The following is a 16,215-nucleotide window of genomic DNA, read 5'->3' as shown; positions in this document are numbered from 1 at the left end:
CACACACACACACACACACACCCTTGCGCTAACGTGAATTGATTTCTTGTCTTGGGAACTGCATGGATTTAATTGCAGGAACCTAATGTTAAGAAGAGTGTTCACATATTTTGTGATTCTTGCAACACCATAGCCTTCCCTGCATTTATCCAAAAAAAGACAGAATAAAAAACACTCTACGTGATAAGAGAGTAATTATTCGTCGGCAAAAATCACTGGCTGTCCTCATTTAGAAGAGAGGTTCAGAAAAACAAGGTTATAGACACCGTGGCAGAGGCTGAGCTGCATCATACCATAAAGATTATGCCAAGAATTTATAGAAGAAAAAAATGGAAAAAAACAGCCGCTGGACTGACCCAGGAATGGTTTACCTAAAGTAAAGTTTAGAACATCCAAGAAGAGGCTCTTAATCAAGTCTGAATCAAAATGTAAATTCCCAAATGTTCCCATAGCACTCTGCATCATATGCCTATCTAGTTCAGTTAATGGCTGAGAAAATATAACGTTTTTTAACCGCGGCTCAGTGATTAATGGTTGTTGAAGAATTTATGTCTGTCTCCTTCAAAGATACTGGAGGGAGCAATGTTAAACTACATAACAGCCCTTATCAGCAGCAATAGCTCAACCTGGCTACTAGATGCACCTAACAAATAGTCGTTGCAGTGAATCTACCCATTCTCTCCGTGCCACCGGAGCTACATGCAGGTCTGATGATAAGCCATTAAAGAGAAAAAGTGCCACATCCATTCAGAGGTGATGCTTTCCCCAGTGGTCAGAGTCATTAATACAGACCAAGATAGCTTTGATGAAACAAAGAGGGAAGGTGGAAAGGCAAAAAACGTAAGACCACAAGCAGGAGGGGAGCAAGAAAAAGGGAGCAGGCAAGGAGGCTGAATAAGTAGACTATGATAGGTGAAATAAAGGAGAGAAAAAAAGAGAAGGGTAGAAATACATATGAAAATAGTAAGAAGAAGAAGGAAAGAGAGGTCACTAAAGAAAATAGAGAGTGTATTACTGATGTCAGAAACAGGGGGGATGTAAAAAACAAAACCATAGAAAAGCAAAGTGACAAACTGCAGGCTTATTTTAAAAACAAATAAACAAAAAATAAACAAATGTGTAAACCACATCCTGAGGCTTTTCTTTTCATCCTATGATTCATCCTTGAAGCAGAATGCATGTGTATGGATGTGTGTGTTAGAGATGCTGGGACCATGCAGGAATAATCGTTTGAAATAGGCCACATTAACCTACAGTCCTCTGGGGTGCTGGCCTGGTTTAATCCAAGAATGAAACGTGGCTCGCTGCCTACACACATGCATAGTGCAAAAACACATATTCACACTCATACTTGCACAATAATATGGTGCTGTGAGTGGATGTGCTGGGTAGATAGGAAAAGAGGATGAAGAAGTTAAGAAGGCAGTTAATAAAAATGTGGTAACTGAAAAAGGGTGCGTGCATGAGAGAGAGGCTTGACCAGATACAGACATACACACAGTCAAACAGGAGGAGCAGATGTTTAATAGAAACTTATTTTCAAATTCTCTTCGTTGTATTTACTGTAGATGTGCTGACAAAACTGTTGATGCAACACAGCCTGACCAGGCGAACAATGAACTTAGAAGTGTACTGAGCTGTGAAGAGTAGGGAGGAATGGAAATTGAGCAGACAGACAGGTTAACCATTTGACAGTGTTCCAAACTGGACCTGACTGAATTGTCAAGTCTGTTGTCAAACTGCTGTCCACTCCGCTGCAATAAAAATGCCAGCAGACGTCCCAAAGACGACAGGTCTGCTGGAGTTCTTACAAGCTAGAGGAGGCTGAGGGCAGACACAAGTCACAAGTTCCTCAAAATAGAAAGTAAATCCTCAGCAAAGAGCCACACTGTTAACAATTGCAGGTAAATGTGTATTGAGCCAAAACATTTAAAAACAATGTTCACAAACATTTGACCGGTACGAACTCACAAACGTTGATTCAATCTGGAGTTGACCACACTATGTGTCTGCTTTATTTGCATATTTTTTGTGTCATGTTTGCTCCCTATTTCCATCCATCTTTCTCTCTGTCCACAACTGGGTCAGGAAACTATAAAAAAACAAAACAGTGCATGAACAATTATAGTCACTTAAATGGCTTTTGTTGTATCATGCAGCTCCTCTTCATAGTTAAGTGGCCAGCTAAGTAATGTGGTGGCCCACGCTCTCAATGAATACTGTGAGCTTCATTTGACTGCAAGTGCCTGGTTTAAATTGGCCTTGAATTAGCCTGACACTGTGCACCGCATATAGACCCACTGACTACAAATGTTGGTTTTAAAAATACACAAGCCAATGTCTCCATTCTTGTTTCACCGCAGGAATGACTTATGGCATTAATTACATTGATCCATGCCAGCTTAATGAACCAATAATGTGAGCCTGCCATTGCTGAGAAAAGGCGCTATGACATAATTAATGACTTACCGCTCACTATGTCAGCACAGCCCTTATCAGTTCACTATGCGCTATCACTCTGTGCTATTATGAACCCTTATTAGACGACCTCCTAGTCACTGCACAGACTATTAACATGACTTCTAAAAACATGCTGCGCTAGGGCCAAGCCTTAATTCAACGGCCCAGTGACTTCAAGGTGTGGTTCATCTTCGGTGTGTTGATTTACCACGGTAGTTACATGGGCCAAGAACACAAGGCAGAAAATATACTCCGACCGAGGATTTAGCTCAAACAACAGGAGACAATTAAAATACTGTATCATAGTGGAAGCGTATTGTAAACCTCAAGCGTTGCAATTCAATGTACACAGTCTAATCCACAGTCTATTGATTTTATGTAGCTGCAGTACACATTCCCTTTGTGTGTTTTCTCATACCCATCTATTGAAACTACAAATACAAGGCGCAGTGAATTATAGATAGCAGTAGATCCTCTCTGTAAGCTTCTGAAGAGCACTTATTTAATTAATTCCTGCTTGCAAAGACAATCCTATCACTGTAGGAATTGTTCGGGATTTTAGTGACAGATATCAAGGCACCGAAATGTGCTTCAAAAGCTACTACTCTGTGTTTAAAGGCAACTCTCATTCCTCTCAAGTGAGTCAAACTGATCAACTCAAACGCTGGTCTAGAGTGGGATATTTACTGCTATGATTCTGACCCAAATGCTAATGATAGCTATTAAGGCTAGGCTGGTTAATGACATCGAGGGAGCTGTGAACGTGGCGTGACCGACTTGGGTGTTTTCATGAGGGTACGATACGGTAATGGGATTAACATGGCGTACCTAAACCCACATTGAGATAAACTCAATGAGGCCCTATTAAAAACACATTGCTGGCAACAATAGAGTTACGGCGAGAGCGGGTGAGAATGAGTGTGTCTGACTGTGTGACTTTAATAGAAAATGTGCCCAACTGTTATTCATTCCAAATGGAAATAAAGTAACACACAACAAAAGGGTCGTTGATTGCTTTATTCTCTATTTTATACTTTCTCTGTTTGTCCCTGGGTTTGATGCAGTTTTTGGAAATGTGTAGGAGTAACTACACGGCATAAAGAATGCAAATAAACCAAAACAGGAAAAGGGCATTCAACTCGTGTGGGTAAAGATAAAAGTCCTGATGTGTGTTTTTGCATCTTTATATCCTTTATACCTGACACTGGGTAAGCGAGCATCAATTAATGAGGTGAATGCGTGCTGTGTGACTGATTGACAAAATGACGTAAACAGATGTCAATTTAGCTCTTAATTAACACATCATTTGCCTCATCAGACAAGTTTATCCCAGCTCCATTATGAGTTTTGTATAGAGGCTGATTCAAGTCAGATCTTATTCACTCTCTGCAGTGTCTGCAGGGAAGGGGGTCTTTTACACAGCTGATCAAGGACACTGGTCAAGAATATGCCTTTAAGTCTTAAGACACTGAGAAGTTGTAGCATACATTTAGGTTTCAAAAAAAGCACAGTAAATTAAGTGAATAAAAACACAAAAATTCTAAATTAAACTCCATAGCTATAACTGATTATACAAACGCGGGGATGGCCTTACCGGTGTTGTTGCGATAGGGGCCTGTGTCCGGCCCCTGGCTCTGGCTAAGGCTCCTCATGGGGCCCTTGTTGTGGTAGACACGTTCTTCATAGATGGGATCAATGTGGTGCTCTGGGGACCCCAAGGGCCGAAGGGGCTCCTGACTGTGCTGACTACTGTAGGAGCCACGAGAGCCTGGAGAAAAGAGAGAGAGGAGAAAAGATGTAAGAAGGTTAGGGAGGGAGGATGAAAGAAGGAGGATAAAATAAGGGAGAGGCAAAAATGCAAGACGGGGTACCGTACAGGAGGTAAGGAAGGGTGGTACATGGAAATTGAAGCGATAGATTTTAAAGAAGTAAGGAAAAATTAGGGACAGAAATAGAGAGAAGTAAGGTGGATTGCAATTTCATGCACAAAATAGAAAGACAGTGTAATTAGAAGCTGGTGATAGAAACCACGTAGGATTGAAAGGGTAGAAACAAAGTATACAGAGGATGTGAAAGAAAGCAAATACAGAAATAAATAAAGACAAGTGAATGTGGCAGAAGGTGATGGGTACACATGTGAGAGAAGATAAAAGAAGAGGAACAGGTGTGGAGATGATGGGTAAAAAACTGTAACAGTAATGATGAGAGGGAAGCAAAGGAGAGGAAAACAACTAAAAGCAGGCCTCTCTCTTCAGACATGTCCATTTTCAGCCCTTCAGCTTTTTCTTAAGCTGGTATAAAGTGAGTGTTACAGGGCACCAAGTGACAGACAGCACACTATTTATATGGGTGACAGATAAAGGTGATGCGTGTGTGTGTTTGTGTGTGTTTATGAGGGGTAGGGAAAGCGGTGAGTTACTGATGCACTAAGTCAGAAGCAGAGAAAGAAATGACAAATGAAAAATAAGCAGAGACATGCATAGCAACACATGAGATAGGAAGAAATAGGCAGATATAGAGAGAGGCAGAGAAAGGAGAGCGAGAGAAAGGGATGCCTCTGTATTTCATTTTTTTTAATCTCCAAGGAACACATTGCTGGTCGTCAGCTGTAAAAAAATAATGAGATGTAGTGTCCCCCCCTATTGCTCCGTGTCTGGCAGGAATCCCACAGACACAGGGCAAGGAAGACAGTGACAGCAGGCATTTGTTCATTACACAGCAGAACAATTGTAAGGCCTCCCTCTGAAAACACAGAGCTAAATTAAAATTAGGAAGGAGAAGAAAAGGAGGAGACTGGGGGAACAGGAAGATGAGCTAGCAAGGCTTGGGTGACAGAGCTGTGGAAAGAAGTGCACATACTTATATATATATAGACAGCTATGAGTGACTGAGGGGAAGAGAGATCTTCCAGTCGAGCTAACGTAGTATCATATCGCATTAGCCCTCAATCGATGGCAAGTCACGTGCAAAAAGCATTTTCCAGCGGAAGAAGGGGGATGAGTGAATGGCTTCGAGACTCCCATTCAGACCTCAGTGTGTATCCAGCATCAACTTAACCTCACAAGCCTTCAGATCGTATCAGTAAGCAATGCAATTGAGGCATTTAGTCATCTCAGTAGAGGATCAAGCGTACACATACAGTACCATGAAGACATGCTCTAGTTTTTGTTGCAGCTTAGGATCTGTGTCTATTTCTTGTTTTTACTATCCAATAAATCAGAGCAAGAATCTGTTACCTTAAACCTGCTTTATCGAACAGACAACGATAGGATGGTGCAAGCACCCGTGGGGATGAACAAAAGCCTGCCTGCACTTCCTGTAGTACTATAAAAAATGATAAAGCAGCGGTGTGCCTCATTATGCCTGTTTTTTTAGCATGACTGTGGCATGTGCGTTTTGTGTGCTGTGTCCGCTTTTCAACAGCGTGGTTAAGGGACTTGCTGGTTTAGCTCCTTGCTAATGAAAAGGTTGGCTGTGGCCTGTCACACTATGCTAGCCAGCAGCAGAGAAGGCAAACAGAAAGATGAAGACAGAGCCAGAATAAGGATGTGAGAAAATTACAGAAATGAATGGACATTTTGGATGCTACAAGTCATTGTGCTCAAATGAAATGAGGTGAATACGGAGACAGATAGAGGAAAACAAAGCAAGACAGAGGCAGAGATGGTCAGAATATGCATGAAGGAGTGCTAATTAGAGTCATGGACACACCCATTAACGGCATGACTCATCCCAGCTCGCTCTCCTCCTTCATCCCTTTCCACTTTGAAGTATTGGGGAGTCGGTTTTATTTCTTTATTCATTTATTTTTTTAACTCACAAGGGCCCACTCGTAGATGTACTGACCTCTTTCTTTTAAAGGGAGAGGGAACTTTAAGAAGAGAAGATAGAATGATGCAGCAAGAGAAAAAATAGACAGATGCCTTCCCATGATGTTTCATTCTGTAAAATATTTAAAAAGCATAACAAAATGTAAAAACCAACTCTGGTCCCTTGGTGTCCTGTTTCTGTTGTTAACAAGAAAGCAAACTAAATGTCACACCTGCAGTAAAGAAATTAAATATTACATTATTGCGCTTTCATATGTAACCACGTACAGTACTTACTTTAATTCTACCAGGGTATGATCATAAACGTCCAACAATTTTTGGGCCAATTTAAATAAAAAATAGAACAGAACCATAAAAATGTCAAAGGCATCAGAGTTGTGCCAGAGGCTTCAATGTAAACCACCAGTCATTGTTAATGCCAATGAAGCTGAATCTCTAAATATTAACCCATTTCTCAATTAAATTTACTGGTTTAACGTTTAATTATGTTGCTCCAAGATTTTATTTTCTATTTCATTTTATGCTTTTGTGTCACTATTGCAATATTTAGAAAAAATGGACTGTATCAGTCAGGCCCTTCATGCAGGAAGCACAGAGAGAACATTTCTTTTTTTAGGCGATTTTGGTTTATGCAGCTTAACTCCACAGTAGAGTAGGTGCTATAGAGCTGTTAAGTGCCTCTCCAAACAGGCCACTCACATGAACTCTAATGTGCTTTTTCCAGGAGGATGTTGCCCACTGAGAAAAAGCTTATTCCTGACTAAAAGTCTCCACAAATCATTCTTGGTTGGTAGGGTTTTGGAAATATAGTAAGGATTAGGAATTACAGACAAGTATTTGAAAGTAAATATCTTGCATTTCTAGAATTGATAAATTGCCTTCAAATTGTTCTAATACAATCATCCACAAAATGGTAGTCCAAGAACATGAAGGTAGCTGGATAATCATATGAAAAGAGATCTGACTGTCAGAAAAGAGAAAAGAGATCTGACTGTCACTTTACATAACAGACCTTGGTCTGTTATGTAAAGTGACAGTCAAATCTCTTTTCCAGGGGTACTTGGTTGTGTTTAGCCATGTCTTTTCCTTTCTTCTTCATTTAAAGTCCTTGGGAGAGATGAAACCCTACCCTGCTTTAAGATCACAGTTATGCCCTCAGGGTAAAGTCATGTTCTTCCTCAATATAGTTCCAAGTTGAAAGGACTAATCACTTAACTTACGCCAGAGCTTCAAAACACTGCCACCTGTTTTAATCAGGACTAATCTCGTCAAATAAATCTTTTATGTTGCATGAAAAATTGAAAACACTCAATCTAAAAATAAATAAACCTGTGGCAAAGGACGCTGTAACAGAGGCACCAACAATAGTGAAGACTTTAACTAAGCTCACAGAATGTCCATATACTGTATACATTGAAGAAGAAGAAAAAATAAACAAAAAATTAAAAATAAAGATTTACAGAGATTTCCAAAATCGGTAAAAGAAAAATGTAAAGTATTACTGAGACAAGTAACCCAGACATTTGTCTGCAGTTACATGACTTTTAAATCATGAATGAATGATTTTGTAGTTGCATGACATTCGAGTAAAGCCAAATGAAAAAAGAAAGCCTGTCTAGAACTACTTTTAGTCTGAATGGCACTTGTAATACAAGCCTTGGAAACTAAAAGTCCTTGAAATAATGGGTTATCTATAGTATTTCATTCAAACAGGCAAAAACAGACCTCAAATAAAAGTGTACACGCTGGACCATTAAAAGTTTCAACAACACATTTTCATTTTCAGTTTGATATTCAGCCAACTCAATTTTGCAGAGTCAAGAGAGAAAGCCATTAACTTGTCAATACGGCTACAGGGGCAAATCAAAGTCTGTTGCTGCTTGTACTGAGAGACCAGTGTCACCCTAATACATTCAGCTCCCAGACAGTAAATAGATCTTATTCGACGACACAATTAGAATCAGCAACACTTTAATCTTCTTAAAGCAGGTCTCTGTCTGGTAGTCATAGCAGAGCTGTTCATAAGCAGCTCAAATATCACAAATTAAACTGCAGAAGAGCAAGTGCATTCATTTTGAAGTTCTTCTTCATAAAGGGCAGCCCAGAAGAAGCTCTGACGCCTCTTGTTGAGTATGTACAAGTGATGTGATATGTACAGTAAATAACTCTAAGATACCAAGCCCAACCCATTGATGTGCTTATCAAAAGATTGACTAATTTATTATACTTAAATGGAGAACCTGACTTTCTTAGAATGGCCATGAGATATGTAAAAATATGTTGGATCAACAAAAGACACTCAAAGATATATTCATATTGTGAGGATAGTAAAGTTGGTTTAAAGGCACCATAATTAGTAAGGTTACAAAATTCCTGTGGAGGAGATACAAACATGTTTTGGTTTTAGTGCACGTGGATGTGAGACTGCATGAGTGTGTGAACTCCCACCTGCCAGACTGCCAGGCCTCTGCAGTGTAGCGGTAGCGTAGAGCTCGTGGGAGATCTTGTACTGGTCAGAAGCGTGGTGAGCTGCCAGTCGTTTGGGAGACAGCGTGGCATAGCTCCCTATGCCCGAACTCATCTGCAAACACAAGAGGTTTTTTGTTGTTTATTTCAAATATTGTAAATGAACTCATTGTACATTTTAAATTGGTAAAATACTTATTGTAAGATTACAATTTACTTTTTTTCTATTTCCAAGCGTGACACTTTTGTAATATGGGCTTATAAATTCAAATTCAAATTTGCACTATGTGTGAACTATATAAACACTTAGAGTTAAGAATGTCATTTTCATTAAGAACACCCACGCACAAAATACTTTTCATCCCGCTACAGTGTGAGATATTGAACATTAGCATCCAACAAATCTACCGTAGACTCCAGTGTTTAGATAAGGTGCTATTTGAAGATTACCCACTTGAAGAAGTATAATTTACTTTTATAGATTTATGTTGGAAGATATGACTCAATCTGTAATTGCTCTGGAAGTGCAGTATTCCATTCTTTGACATGATTAAAGCTCTGACAAAGTACAAAATGAAAAAAATGTTTGATCTACCACCCAGCTGCTTGTCATCAACTTTTAGTATGACTAGTAAGACTGTTAATTACTGTTCAAAAAATACCCATATTGGGAATTAGCACAGTAAATATTTGACTTTGTTGTACTATTATGCTTCTTATATTAGCTAATTAAATCACAGAAAATCAGAAACTAAATGTAAATTGAGTAAAATACAGGCCACAGGACACATCAAAATACTCATAAATGATCTCACAATTGACTGCACTGAAGAAGAGAGAAAGTTGCACACAAGATCCTTATTATCCTCTCACAAGTGTGATACGTTTATATTCAGTCATTCAGCAACTTTTATATTGATTGGACTCAGCCTTTGAGAAACAGAGTTTGTAATTGGTAAGCCACTCTTATCTACCGGGTATAAATGGCATAGAATGAGAGATTTATTTAATTTAACAACAACTCTGTTAACGTTCTGAATAGTGTGGCCCTGTTAAAGGTGAAAAGGAAATCTCATAATATATCACCACCATGGATCGCAATAATATGGCTTTAAAAACTACAGCTGTAAAACTCATAATGAAATGTTACTTTTGCAAATCATGGATGACGGAAATATTGTTTTCCTTTTGGTGATGCTCAGGGAAGCTGTCTTGGTCCTCTCTTTTTTTTTTATATGCTTCCGATAGGTAATAACATCTGAGAAACTTTTGGATGAGCATTTACTTCTTGAAACTAAACAAATATAAAACAGAAATACCTTTCATTGTCCCACAAGCTGAATAGATCTACTCTCTTGCAAACTTGTGCATTTGGCTCCAGAGAATAAAAAAGGAATAATGGGCTTTTTTCTAGGTTCAGAAAAAAAAATTCACATATAAAGAAGGTATCCAAAACAGCTTTATATTACTTAAGAAACATTGCCAAAGTTTAGCCTTTCTTTTCTTATAAAAATTCTGAAAAATGTATTCATGCTTTTATGTCAAATAAATTACATAATCACGATACTCTTTATAGTGGTCTTCCAAAACAGTCAATTGACTGCTACTCTCCATCGGCTCCAAGAATATTTTAGAATATATTTTAAGGTTATTTTACTTGTTTTTAAAGCTGTTAATTGTTTGGGACTCGCCGACATGGCAGATTCTCGTTTTATTAGCCTTTAAAAGATCTCAGATCTTCTACAGTACTGCTGAGTTTTTGTATACACACAATTATATGCACAAGGAAAAAGGCAGCACAGCTTGCTCCAAAAGTTATTGAGATATTAGAGATATAAGAACTTTTTTTAAACCACAGCTAAAACATTTGGCCTAATTTTTATTATTAATTGTATCGTCTATCTGCCTGTGTTTGACTGTGTTGTATTTGAATTAATAAAGCTACATTTCTTGTTATTTATATTATTATTAGTACTGTTACTATTGTATTAACTCTAGTATTGTTGCAGTTGCCTTGGTTTCTTTCATTACAATGTATTATTATTAATAGCATTTGAGATGCAATTTGAATGCATAATGCACATAAAAAAGTTGTTAGCTAATACTCTGGTAATACCAAATGCATGCCCTCTCTTCATGTGTAAGACTGTTCATTCTGTACCTGGTGAAGAGGGGACGATGATGAGCCGGCCCCTCCCCCTGCTGCTGTAGAGTTGGGAGGAGATGCGACCCTTAGGGGAGACCCGCCCCCTCCTGCTGTTGTCACAGCAACTGTGGTGCTGGAAGACAAATGGGCAAACGAACATCATTTGTATGACAAATCATGACTTGAAATGATTCATTCATTTTCACATTTATTGTAAAAACAGTAATTTGCTTGTATGTGAGTATTAAATATATATTGCATGTCAAAAGGCATTCCAAAGGTAATTTTCCCTTTCCGTTCTATTCTATTCAATAAGAGTCACTCTTTGAGTATTTATCTCTCCTCTCATACTTTTTATAAAAGCTATGAATTAGACTGATGTCCCATTGCCTTTATCCACCTTCAAACCATCGGACCCTATCATACATCAGTATTAACAACAATACATCAAAATCAATATCAATGTCACAGTCACTGTGGTTCTCTACCTGTATGACTTGGCCAGACGATTAGCAGGAGACTGTTTGCTGGGAGAGGAGGAGGAAGGCAGGCGCTGAGTGGTAGAGTACCCCGGTGCATCAGAGGCGGATCCCAGGCGTTGGAGTTTTCCTGGGGAACCGGGTCCCGAGCCTCCTCCTCCTCCAGACAGAGGGGAACTGACACGCTGGGCAGGTAAGGTGGAGCTGGAGTAGTAGATACCTGGAAAACACGGTAAATAGAGAAAGCTCACTAGACGGGGAAAGCTAAATAATTAGATTTAGTGATGTTTGCGTCGATCAGACTGGGTGGGGGTGTTGAAAAGGATGTTGCCTAGGAACTCTATAGTTCTGATGGGGGCTTCAATATTTACATGGGCAACAATGGAGAAACCAGGAGGGGGTGAATAGGAGAGATGGTCGGCCAAAGTGCTGCTTTGTTATAGGACTTCTGTACTCGTCATTGATTGACCATAACAAATACCATGTTTTGATCATCTGGTGATTCATAAGAGTACTTTATAGACGCCTTAGGCTAAAGATCAATGATCGACTTTGTAGTATCATCAGATCTGGATCCCTACTGTGAGATAAAAGTATATCCACTGCAGGCTCTGAAAAAAGATTCTGCTTGTGGAGGGTTCTTTTGTTCCAATTATCATGCATGTCTGTCAGCGTCTCCAAATGTCAGCCCTGTGTATTCACATCGCTTCATGCTATGGTAGATTAATTTATCATGAAGAAAAAAGCATCTCCATGAAGGGAAAAAGAAAGGATTAGGGAGGAGAATGAGTCGTGAGCGCTTACCTGACCCTGCCCCAGTTTGTGATTGCTGCTGCTGGGCTGCGCGGCTAGATGTCACCTAAGGTGATGCGGGGAAGCACAGAGCAAAAGATGGAAGGAGAGTCATGACAGGGAACAAGGGATGAATAGAGGGAGTGATTAGTGGGGGTGGAAGAAGTCGGGAGGGAAGAAAGAGACAGAGTTGAAAAAAAATTGGTAGCCATCAAAAACTTTTTTATGCACAATGACTAAATTCGAGCCTTTGAGGGAGCTAGTTATGAAATCCCCACAGAAATCAGAGGGTGATTCAAACAGACTCATAAAAGCAGGCAATGAGGTCCTGGGAGTTCAGCTGACTGACATCATTTCTCATAAAGCTTTGTTGCACAACCTACTCAAAGTGAAGGGAATCATTATACAGTCCATCTTGTATTCATGTCTTAATATTTATCATCTGTCATCTTGTAAACCTCATTATTCACAAATACTTAGATAACTGAATCAAAATATCAAAATCAGACAAAACATAGAGACAGAGCCATTTGTTTTTAAATCACCTCTATTGGTTTAGTATCGTAACATCTATAAAGGTATGAATATTATACAATGTAAATCAGAAAATCTTTATCTCGGGCCAAATTTAAAGAAGGACAGCAGAAAAAAACCAGTCCTGCTCCTTACAGTTTTGACTGCGATATGCAATTAATTGCTAACGGATAAAAAGTTGTGCCAGTGTGTGAGGCAAAGTAAGAGCATGAGAAGCCTTTTTACCACACATCACATGCTGGTCCATCCCAATATATCCTCTTTAGTCTCAAGAGGCAGTCGGGTAGAGCATATGCCAGTGCTCCACTGAGCCTCATATAGCCTTATGTTGATGCTTAAAGCTGTAAATGGGAAGGGAGAGAGGGGGATTCTTGTCACTTAAATGAGAGTAGCTTGTCCACCATAAAAGCTAGCCCTCCGACCTCTACTGGCTCGCACTACGTACAATAAGATAGAGAGTGGAGCATCTGCATTTATGACTGTATTGAAACATATACCACAGGATTCCTAAATTCCCTAAATATTGTAATACCGCCTTTAAGTATCCTGACATGGCTGCAGTTGTACAAACGCCACATTATGCAAGCACAGTCACTGAGTCACCTTGGAGCTTTGTCATATCTGCACAGCCAGAGAACTTGAAATACTCAAACCCTCTGTTTCTTAGAATTAACATTAGGAATACTCTCAATTTCATACATGGACACATCAGGAGAGACTAACAAATTATAATGTACACTGCCAGAGTGTTTGACATTATCTTTATCTGTTGTTCACATCTGACTCTGATTCTGTAAAACTGTATATCAAGCCAGAGACACACTTAAACACACATGTAAACACAGATGCAAATACAAACCTACAAATGTAAATGACCACAAACATATGCTCATCCAATGACCAGTGTTTCATAACATGCCAACACACACATCAACAATCTGGAAAGCTTTATGTTGGTACATAACAGGTTCCAGGTGTGTATATTTGCAGCTGTATAATTGTGAAGAAAGAAAAAAACTTTGGCAGTTTCTGGTTATATTTCCCTGCTCTGCGAGGAGCCAAAGCGTGTCTGCTGAAGACAACAGGCCTTTGGTTTCAGCACTGCTTTGTTTGCAGAGGGGTCATGGAAACTGATTATCTCTAGCTGAGTGGATTAGCGGTCTCATTCAAAAAACCTGACACACAGTTTATGGAGGCAGGTAGAGTGGCAGAGACATGGAGACACCAAAAAGGACTGAGCGAATGGAAAATTGGTTAAACAAGGATCAGGTAAAATACACAATGAGCTATGGTTGCTTCCATATATCGTCTTACATGTTCTTGATTCAGTAACATGCTGACACTTTGTCGATGTGTTATGTCTTTATGTGGAAGCGCTTATTAAAGGGTACTCTAAAGTATTCCACCTTGAATTGTGGATACACCCTGATCTCAACACACAATAAGTAAATCCTGATGGAAGCTGTTACTTAACCTGGCTCGACTACGAAGGATGGACTGAATTTTACTCTCAAACCGAAAACCCTGGATGTAAAAATACTGGTAGAATCATTGCCGCTGTCAAAATCTGTGGCAATGAAGTCAGAGAAAAAAATGTCTAAACTAACAGCAACTTGTTAAAAATGTCTGGTCATATTTAAAATCAGCTGTGGGTGCATTAGAGCCCTGTGAAGTCTGACTGTGTTCATAATCCTGCTCCTGCTCGATATCTGACCATTACCACACGCTACCTCAGCATGTTTGTCAGCTCCTTACCGCAACCGCAAACATTCTATCAATAAATCAGTCAATAACAATTAACTCAATACCACAGTGATATTTGTGCTTTTGATAAAACAGCAGCCCCGCCGGCATATCAGTAACAATTCATACAGAGAGTGGTACTGTGGCATGGGTGACAAAGAATATCTGGATATAATTTAAAAAAACACATGCTATTAGGTTTATGCTTGCTAAATATCGGGGCAAGCATTTTCTGACCACCTGAATCCAACCGCCGGTAAGTTAAAACCACCCACTCAGGCAAAAACAATTTGCAGGATGCGTACACATACACAACTTAACTCCTATAACTCTTATTTCAACACCTTTCATTGCTTGCCCTCAGGGCAGCAACCGCCTCTTCTGAAAAGTGACTCCAATAGAGAAATGCCTAAACTTGCGTTATATCTAATGGCCAGTAGGTGGCGACTCTTCTGGTTGCAAAAATACATCTGCTAGTAAAGAAGTCTGTGAGAAAATGAAAATTGATTGTAACCGTTTTGGTCGCCTAAAATATGTCCTATTCAGCATTCGGTTGTACTTAGCGTCACCATCTCATGTTACTTCTGGTTACACAAAGCTAAGATGGCAACGGTCAAAAACCAAGATGTTGACGGCCAAAATGTCTAACTCGAGGCTTCAAAACATCAGTCCACAAACCAAATGGTGACATCATGGTGACTATATCCACTTCTTGTTTACGGTCTATGCTTGCACTTTATTTTGCCTCATTTATCTCTTTCCTATTTTCCAACTCTTCCTACTACTTCAGCTGCCCCTTCATAGAAAGTTAAGCCAACAATGCAGTTTAGGTCCTATCCATTTATCAAGCAATGTTGTTCAGCTCCCAGCAATACATGAAGCGGTACAGTCCAGCTTCCAGCTTTTCAAGCAATTGCAGTTTAGCTCCTGGCTGTCAATCCTGCCTTGCAGCTCAGTGACAGCTTCTTAGCAGCCAGTCACATAGTATTCTCTAGTTTTCATATTTCCTGTACAAATGAAAAAAGTGTGTGTTACCAAGATTTATGCCATATATGCAAATAACTCAAACTGCTTTAATTGCTGTAAAACACTGGCACATTGTAGTCTATAAAATCATCCCAGGCAAAATTCCTGCTTACTTAAGCTGGAAGTTTTTGTTTTGCAAAGCAGATATAGGTCACATAAATGGCTTCAGTTTAAAGTACATTCTCTATCAGTACAGAGGCAGGCATAACAAGCTTGTTCCACTATGGTCTTTTATCCTGGAACGATCTGAAGGCAAAGCTTAAACTTGGGAGCCTTATCTCGTTAAATGATTTTAAACTTAGAATAATGGAGGTGGTCAGTGCTAGTTTCCTTAATTAACTTACAAACACGCTGTTTTAGTCATTAATGCACTGCATTATGTAATGTATTTTTCTTGAACCTATTATTGCTGCTGGAACTACAGCTTACTAGATGCAGTCTTTAAAAATACTCAGTATCTGAGATGTCAATGGAACCTATGATAAGTACAAATGTAAGTGTGATATGTAAACACTGTCACTTGATGTGTTTGTTTGAGAGCACAAGGAAAAGGGTTTTTAGAGTGGATTATCAAATGTGTCTAGAAACAGTCTGAGAGAAATCTGAAACGGTATGTGAGCTGCTATCCAGAAGAGTGTGCACCATAGAAATCTTCTATACAAGTCCCCTGTGTTAGTTTAGTAGGTTATGAAGCCAAGTGAGAGATTTAAGGCTGATGAGATACAGGCCACAAAACTGA

The 16,215-nt window shown here is 39.3% G+C and overlaps 1 protein-coding gene across 1 annotated transcript in view; it reads right to left on the bottom strand.

Moving 5' to 3' along the window:
- The window catches only part of ctnnd2a (catenin (cadherin-associated protein), delta 2a), a 205,494-nt gene that overhangs the window by 108,453 nt on the left and 80,826 nt on the right, over positions 1 to 16,215 (bottom strand). The window contains exons 6-10 of the mRNA XM_054622519.1: positions 12,186 to 12,240; positions 11,391 to 11,601; positions 10,918 to 11,035; positions 8,739 to 8,871; positions 4,055 to 4,228 (exon numbers count right to left, since the gene is read on the bottom strand). Coding sequence (XP_054478494.1) covers positions 4,055 to 4,228; positions 8,739 to 8,871; positions 10,918 to 11,035; positions 11,391 to 11,601; positions 12,186 to 12,240 — 691 coding nt within the window. The remainder of the gene's footprint in view (positions 1 to 4,054; positions 4,229 to 8,738; positions 8,872 to 10,917; positions 11,036 to 11,390; positions 11,602 to 12,185; positions 12,241 to 16,215) is intronic.

The sequence above is a fragment of the Anoplopoma fimbria genome, chromosome 21, assembly GCF_027596085.1.
Source record: "Anoplopoma fimbria isolate UVic2021 breed Golden Eagle Sablefish chromosome 21, Afim_UVic_2022, whole genome shotgun sequence".
Lineage (NCBI taxonomy): Eukaryota > Metazoa > Chordata > Actinopteri > Perciformes > Anoplopomatidae > Anoplopoma > Anoplopoma fimbria.
The sequence above is the reverse complement of the archived record's forward strand: the minus strand, read 5'-3'. Positions and strand labels throughout refer to the sequence as shown.